This window comes from Ctenocephalides felis, unplaced genomic scaffold (genome assembly GCF_003426905.1).
Source record: "Ctenocephalides felis isolate EL2017-DRISC unplaced genomic scaffold, ASM342690v1 CF-g0.4_SCAFFOLD_03572, whole genome shotgun sequence".
In the NCBI taxonomy this organism is placed as follows: Eukaryota; Metazoa; Arthropoda; class Insecta; order Siphonaptera; family Pulicidae; genus Ctenocephalides; species Ctenocephalides felis.
The window spans coordinates 29,061,925-29,070,850 of NW_020539726.1; the positions used below are offsets into that span (position 1 = coordinate 29,061,925).

Consider the following 8,926-nt stretch of genomic DNA (forward strand, 5'->3'; position numbering starts at 1 on the left):
AGAAAAAATGGATGTGTGTGCGTGTATGTGTGTGTGTGTATGCATGTGTGGAGACAATTTTTCGTCGACGATTTCGGGCATATGGATGCACCTATTTGAAAAATTCAGAAAGCAATCGATTCCTATTGATAGGGAAATGTGCTGATTAGTTTTTAGTAAAGGCAGGTCCAGTCTTTTTGGAGATACGAAGCTAAACATGTTAAAAATGACAGTTTTTGAGGGAACTAAGCATCCGATTTGAATGATTTAAACAGCTTTCTGCTTGTTTTGACTAAACTATTGCTTTTAGAGAACCATTTTTTATTAATTTCCATTTTTTTTGAATATCGAACATAATTTGGATTTTAATTCTTATTCCAGCTAAAGTTCTAAACATCAATTATATAATTCTAATAAATAATTTTAAATTCGCAATTCAGTTTATATAATTTTTATAAATATTACACAATGTCCTTTATTTTAAATCCAATTTGTCAAATTTTGTTAATTTACTTCTCATACAAACATATATAAACGCCATCATCCAATTTATAATTTTTTATATTTTGTCTATAAAGAATAAATAATTTATAATATATTTGAAAACATTTAATATTCCTGGAATATTTTATCACGGTACGGAAAGTTCCAGCAATTTGCCTTGAGGCACGATGCCATATACCGCTAGTTATGAATTTATAGTTCACAAAAATTCAAATGAATAAATCAATTAAATAATTCAATGTTTGAGAAAAAAATATATATTTCACAGGTTGAAATTTGTCACATTGCTGTACGATTTACATTGTCCTAATTATTTTTTTACAAAGAATATTTACATGATTTAAGTATTAATATCCAATTTTGTTATCTAATGCATATATATTAATATAATATAAAATATATTTCTTAACGACTAAAGCTTTTATGTACATTTTGTATAATTATAGTACATATTTTATAGTAATCTTTGTACACTTTGGTTACATATTATAATACACCTTAAAATATTTTTATAAAAACTATTCATAATCGATTTTTGTTTACAAATCCACTTATAGATAAATGTAATTATTCCATAAATTGGTAAAATTTTATGACATAGAACACTCACAATATTTGTGCTATTTATCTTCACAAAATACTTTGGAAATACGAGGATATTGTCACGTACTTGTATCAAACATCATTTACCAGCTATTTCATATATAGTATTATCATTATTTCATCATTTTTGAATTTAATACTATAATTTACTTAAAATAAAAGGGTATCTTTTCAATTATCATTACTACCATTGGTTCCGTTGAGTTTTTGCAAGAACTTATTGTATCATGTCTTATATTTTAATTTATTAGCCATTTATAAATCAACGTGATGTTTGATTATATTTTTAGAAGGGACATCTTAATACCGTACTAATCAAAGAAATATTTTTAAATTTTTACAATTTGTTTAAATTAATTAAAAATTATCTAAATTACGTGCATATTTTTATGCCTAAACCAAATCAACTAAATAAAATATTCAGTCTTTCTTTGAATTTCAAACAACAGTTATTTATATTACTCAAACAACGTTTGTAACAATTTTTTCGCCGACTTAGATTTTAAAATATATTAATTACTGGCACGCATCACTGGGTAGTATATTTAATTTACAAATATATAATTTAGTTTAAAAAAAATTAAATTCTACTTAACGACTTAACACACTTAACTATATCTGATTAGTTTCGATATAATTGTGGTATAAATCACATATTTTGTAATGAATAATAATTTTGGCGGTGCAAATATTATTTTCATTGGGTTTTGCATAAAGTGCAAGGTAGACTTATGAAATAATCAGATGTCATATGTATTACTAAGGAGCCAATGACATGTTATGGGTCTATCTTCGTATGAGTCGGTAGTAATAACTGTCAACAAGCTTTGAATTTGCTGTGCAATCAGGCGTTTCACACATAAGGGGCACAACTAGTGTGAAAATTTCATAAAATCGAATTTTCAATTTCGATAGGTTATACCTTTAAAAATAACATACCAAAATTTTAAATCGATATCTTAAATAGTTTTTGAGTTACATCAATTTAAAGAGTATAACCATCATTTTATCTTTAAACTCGTTTTTCTCGAAACAGCATTTTCCGAATTTGCTGCAGCGATTACTCAAAAATAAATGTTCCGATCACTATCAATTTTTTTTACATATTTTATATATATAGTTCTCCGTAAAATGAACTATCGATTTTTTGATCGGTTCAAAATCGAATTTTGGCAGTCCAAAAACGACCAAAACTTTGGGTAAAATTCGACTTCTTTTTAAAAAACGCCGTCATTTTGTCAATTTTTGATTTTTTTTCTTTATCGTAGTTCATTTTACAGACAATATTATCTAGTTTAACGAATTTTTTTTTTTAAATATCATCCACGTAGAAGGCCAGAATCACTGCAGCAGTGAAGGGCCTTTTTTTGTCGCGCCGTTGGAGATCGACGATAACTTGAAAAATATTTAATTTTTTTCTTCAAAATTTCACTGTGTATTCTTAAAACATGTATAAATATATTCCTAAAATTTTAAAATAATTGAAAAAGTAGTTTTTTCTAATATGAATTCGCAAAAATCACTTTTTTTTAGGCGGTTACACTAGTTGTGCCTCTTAACTTCAAATATGTTTTATCAAAGAGACCTCAGAAAGTTGCACTTTCTGAAGTTTGAACTTTGTTTGTTTTGTAGGTTAGGTTCTATGTGTAAAACGCCTGATCGCACAGCAAACACAAATTTTTGGCAGTTTGTTACTACCAACTCATACGAAGATAGACCCGTAACGTAGCATTTCTATTTTATTCAAGATCTGGCCCCCATAACATCTGGGATTCTGTCACCACTTTTTAAATCTTTTCATGGATTTACACCCATAATTTTTTTTCTATCAGCGAACATACTCATTAGTTAACTGATGATACTGCTGAGCATCAACTATCACCCCTTTATAAGGAACATGACCAGGTGAAGTGTTATTTACAACACCTGCTCCTACCACAACAGGCTGATGATGCTGGTGTTGCGTAACAGGTTGGAGATGCTGGTAATTTTGAAAATCGTGTAAAACATGGTTGTTTGCTCTGGCTGCTTCATAGATCACCATATTGTTGACTTCACTTTCTGTACTACTGCAGGAGTTACTTGAAACCGAAAAGGGCCTTTCGGTAATTGGTTGCAAATGGGTATGGGAATGGGTTGGATCTGCTGTTTCGTAACCGTAGAACATGTGATCGGGGTATGCACAGAAATTTGCTGAAGAACTGCTGTCGTCGTAGACTTGCTGATCGTGCTGAAATAAAGATAATTTGTTAGAAAAACTGTTCTCGTGAAGTTGTAAATGTTTAACTTCTCGAAGGAGAAGTTTATGTTTTCATCAAAAAATCCGATTCGCTAATTTTATGTTTTCTCGACGTTTCAAGCATTCTGAATCGAATGAGACCAAATTTGAAAAAAAAGTGTGTGTGTGTGTGGTGCGAAAAGAGGTTTTTGCCGTAAATCGACGTTTTCTCAAAAACGGATGAACCGATTTCAAAAATTTAAAAGCATATCGATGTATCTCAATGAGGAGTAGCGTTTCTGAGTTTGTGCGACGATCGGCCGTATTGCAGAAAAGTAAAAAAAATTCGTCCACGTTTTAGCCCGCAATTCTGAATCGATTTTGAAAATTCAAAAACCGTTCGATAGATATTAGTTGGGAATCGTGCTGATTAGTTTTTGGTAAAGATCGGCCAGACCATTTTCTTGTAATAAAGTTTAAAAAAAAATTCGACGATTTTTATGATTTTTTTGAACGGTAGATACCATAATCTTGTAGATCATACTAAAATATTATGGCCCTACGACAAGTCGTTTAATTAAAAAAATTCTTCAAAGTTTGCAAAAATTAGTATCGTTTTTTTTGGCATTTGTCAAAATTAGACCTTTGATCGACGTTTTCTCAAAAACTCCTGAACCGATTTCAAAAATTTAAAAGCCATATGATGTATCTCAATAAGGACTATTGTTTCTCAGTTTTGTGCGACGATGGGCCGAGCCGTTTCTTTGTAATTTGGAAAAAAAGTGTTATACTTTTTGTCTACATTTAAGCTCATACTACCGAACCGATTTTAAAAACTAAAAAAACTGTTCGAAAGATATTAGTTGGGAATAATACTGATTAGTTTTAGGTAAAAATCTACCGAGCCGTTTTTTGTGTAATTAACTGTTGAAAAAAAATGAAGCCGATTTTTATGGAACTTTTTTTGGCGATATATATCATGGTCTTATAGAACTTACTGAAATATTGCGGCCTTACGACAAGTAATTTAATTTTGAAAATTCATCAAAGTTTGAGAAAATGAGTAGTTTTTTGACGTTTGTTAAGATTGAAATTAGACGATTTACTTGGTATAACGATAGAGTACTTGGTCTTAATGAACACACTAAACCATGGAAACTGGTTTGATTAAAAAATTATTGATTTTTGAAAATTTGCTTTTAGAAAATACTCCGAGTTTGCGTGTTCGTTCGTTTTCAATTATGTCTAATAAAATCCACTCGAAATACTTTTAATCACTCATAAATTAATTTATCTATCATGGATTAATTCGATTATTTACACAAATCGGGAAGTTCATGTAACTTTCCTCAAGGCAAAATACCAATACCAACTAGTTATATCTGGTTTCCTCACCGGTTGTAAATGTTGCAAATACTGATATTCATGTGGACCATGATCATGGTACGAATTTTCCCTATATCCACTGTGATGTAAATGTTCTCCACTATGGTGACCAACTACTGGTGGTTGATGGTGAAGGATAGGCGTTGGTTCATGATGATGTGAGGCACCGTGGTGTTGCATAGGCGGAGTTGTTTGTTGTGGTTGTTGAATAACCGGATGGTTACTTGTTACTGTTTCGTGGCTACTAGGATGAAGTTGTGCAAGTTGGACAGGATTGCTTTTTGTTATCGTTGCCACGGGCGTTGATACTGCAGCCTGTTCTGTGACTGATCGTGCTGGTCCTTGTTCTGTTGAAAGTATTAGGTCTTTTGCTTCTTGACCACTGAAAATTGAAAAATATGGTTAAAAAACTTGTAAGTTTAAGCCTTTTGCTACGAGCGTCGTCTATAGGCGACAACCGCTTGTCGACCTGTGTGTACGAGTGTCGCCTATAGATGACATCCAGTATATCGACTTTTGATCCAACATGAGTAAAATTATTAAAAATCAAACAGTTTACAGTTACATATATAAAAGAATTATTTTAAATACATTTCTATTCATAACTAGATGACCCGACAGACGTTGTCCTGTACCCATGTCTACAATTTTTTAATATAATATACTAATATTTACCGTTTACCTAAAAATAATAATTATTGTTTTTTAAATAAATTCTTCATATACATTTATAATATGAGCGATGCTAAATGTAGAACAGCTTTAAATAAAATGATGAGTCTCAATTCTCACACTATATTGGAAATTGAAGTCTTTTAACCGGTATAACATAACCATAACCATAACATAACAGTAGTTCTTCATGTTGGATTAAATTAATTTGATTTTTTATTATTAAAGATATCCAAAATTGCATCTTAAACTTCTCCGAAATTATATATTAAAAAAAAAACTATATTGAAAATTTAATATCTTGTGTTGGCGCCCCCTAAGGCGTGCGCTCGTATTTTTCGCATGCATCGCATTAAAGGTAGGACCGGCCCTGATTAATACTTAATTTCATATTTTAAGTGAATTAATTTGTCATATCCTGTTCATACGTGTATCATTCAATCTGCCATACATATACTGTATTTTATATTATTTTAATTTCTGGCACATCTCAGCTGCCTTTTGGCAATAATAATGTAGACATTTTATTTTTCTTAATCATAATCATAAATTTATTTTACATATTCTAATATTGTCTAGGTTCATACGTGAATTGAAATTTTTGGCAGATTATAGTTTTCATTTGTTTTCAATGCTAACAATGACATGTCGATTTTTGGTAAGAACCATCCTTGGCGAACATTTTAAAAAATAATTGGCCAAATTGGTTCAGGCATTGTTGAGTTATGCGCTTACCAACAAATTTTGCAATTCATTTTTATATTTAAGAATAATTGGAAAATCTTGAAATATTTTGTATATCTAATACTTAGGCAGATTGCTGGCTTGTACAGCAGTGTCACTTATGCAGGAAAACATTGCAAATACCTTTGTGAAATGAATTTATTCGTAATTCATTTAATCAAGCAGGTACTTTTTCGAAGTAATTGAATTTATTTTTAGAACATTATCATCTTGTTTTTCTTTCAAACAATTTCTGTATATATTTTTTAGCCAAACAAAGATAAAATCAATTCGTATATTTCGTCTCATAAATATTTCAAAAATTTATAATCATTATTGACGAACAATAAACGCATTAGATTTTTGATAACGCAAATCATTTTTATGCATCAATGTAATAAATTATATTTGAATTCGTAAAAACATCAGAATTAAATTTAAAAAGAGATTCTTATAAAATCTGTTGCGTATTGAAAAGATTAAATGATTTTCATTAAAAAATAAATATTTATTTATGATAAGTGCGGTAAATAATAATATGTTGAATTTATAAATAAATAGCACCTTTCTGTCTTTTTAAAGGAAAAGGAATTTTATACGTTATTTAATTAAAAAGAGCTACTAGATGGCACGATGAATGAATCATTTCTAAATAAATAATATATTTTTATTTAACTTAATATTAACCAGTTGACTGTAATTGACGTATATACTCGTCATGGAAATGTGTCAAAATTTTGTGTATTGGCGAATATATTTGAATGAAACAAGTGACCATTTGCTATTTGAATTGAGATTTGAAAAACCAAATCTATTTTGAAATGTCGACTTATTAGGAATATTTTGAGGATATTACTGTATTAAATAACTAGTGCAAGTGGCAATTTACCTATGCAAGTTGCATAAATTTCCCGAAATGTGAAAATAATAAACTTGATAAATAGGAATTAAATTTTTTTCTATTTAAATAACTTTTTTTTCTGTTGATTTTGCTTTTCATCAAACATTATTCTATTCTTTAAATAACTTCTATTATATAATTTATACTTATCTTAACAAAGAAGTGAACTGTAGTAATACAATTTTTCAATTTTGTAAAACAAACCCATAGTGTTAATTCGATATTTTTAACTTCCCGTAGGAAAAGTTTGTTTTTATAAAAAATCCGATTTGCTAATTTTATGTTTTCTTGATGTTTCAAGCCATTCTGAATCGAATGAGACCAAATTTGGAAAAAGTATGTGTGCGTGTGTATGCAAGTGAACAGATTTTTCATAATTTACTTTGTGATTGCCAGAGCTTGTTTTATATTATTTGACTACGATAATTTTCACAATATGTTTTTATTTAAACAATTACCTTAAGACATAATTAACTGAAACAACGCAAAGTGGCCTCGATGATCTCGAATTGTGCACTATGGTTGCATAACTTTGCATCCACACCCAACCTCCAGTTTTGATTGGAAATCTATAATATTTGGTTGTCACTTGACCCTTGCACAGCACTGTAATAAAAGAAGAAAGTATATTAAATTTTTATCTGATATATTGTGTAATATTTAAATATTATATTTTTAATCTTTATTAAGTGATTAATGAAGATCAGGAGATAATTATATCAAATTGCTTCGATAGATTATAATTCGATTTATCATCAAGGTTACTATGAGATTAGTTGGAGAGCCTAATGAATAATAAAGTAAAAATGAAATAAAATTAAAACTTAGTAAGAAAATTGTAGAGATTGAGATTAATCAGTTAACTTAGGATGTCATTAGTTTTAATTTCGAACTTCAAGAACTTTGAGGGGCGAAATTACTTATTATTAGTCGATTTAAAGCAGAGCGTTTTAAAAAATAATGGATAAAAACAATATTTCCAAGTTTTTACTCAAATTGGAAAATACCAAGTTGAATTAATTAAATTAAAATAAGAAATTACAATAACGGTTATATATTCATGAACATTTCCATCTCTGTTATTAGAACCCAGATAATTCAAAATTTTCTAATAAAATAAATCATTACTTTTCGAGGTTATTATTTTTTCTCGAGTATTATTTTATATAAAAACTGAAGAAAAGTTGATCTCGAATTGAATTTAATACAGTTTTTTGTATAGGTACGACTAAAGCAACTGGACGCCTTAATTGTGCCGTTAGTACATTTTTGAAAAATGTAAGAAAGCTATTTTTTTAAAAAAATAGATTTTATTAAATGTTAAAAATTAGTGATTGAGTAAATATTCAGTGAATGTAAAAATATTAGCTTTATTTTAATTGCACTATCAGGAGTTATTTTCTCTGGGGGTACGACTTAAGCAACCATTTACTAAAAGATAATTATGACCATGACACAGAAAAACCCACAAATATTCATTTTATTTAAGAATAGATATCAGTAATTGTTAAAAACAAGCTAATTTAATATTGTGTAAAACTGTAAATACAAAATTATTAGTTTATTTTCATTTGTAACTGAATATTACACAATTTTTTCTCAGTGTCGACTTGGCTCATAAATAGTCAATAATCAATGAGATAATTTAAACTATAAATTATTGACTCTTGATAAAAAATTCAAATTAGGATAAGGTTGCTCAAGTCGTACCCCTTTTATAAATATACTTTCGAGACTTCGGGAAGGTTATTCTAATAAAAAGCATTTATTGATTTTTTAAGCTCTTTCACGTCGAATCATATTACCATTTTAGGATTTTTTTTAAGAACTTCGTGACTTAGCTCTGATATACATTGATTGAAGTATGTAATATAAAAATATTATATACTTTAATCAATTATTTATTAACAAAATGTAAATTTTTAAAATTTTTAACATCC

General features: G+C 28.8%; 1 protein-coding gene across 1 annotated transcript in view; it reads right to left on the reverse strand.

The window, feature by feature from the left end:
* Positions 1 to 2,914: 2,914 nt before the first annotated feature.
* LOC113388343 (protein single-minded-like) overlaps positions 2,915 to 8,926 on the reverse strand; it is an 18,131-nt gene continuing 12,119 nt past the window's right edge. The window contains exons 2-4 of the mRNA XM_026625731.1: positions 7,445 to 7,592; positions 4,700 to 5,072; positions 2,915 to 3,316 (exon numbers count right to left, since the gene is read on the reverse strand). Of these exons, the coding sequence (XP_026481516.1) occupies positions 2,915 to 3,316; positions 4,700 to 5,072; positions 7,445 to 7,592 (923 nt within the window). The remainder of the gene's footprint in view (positions 3,317 to 4,699; positions 5,073 to 7,444; positions 7,593 to 8,926) is intronic.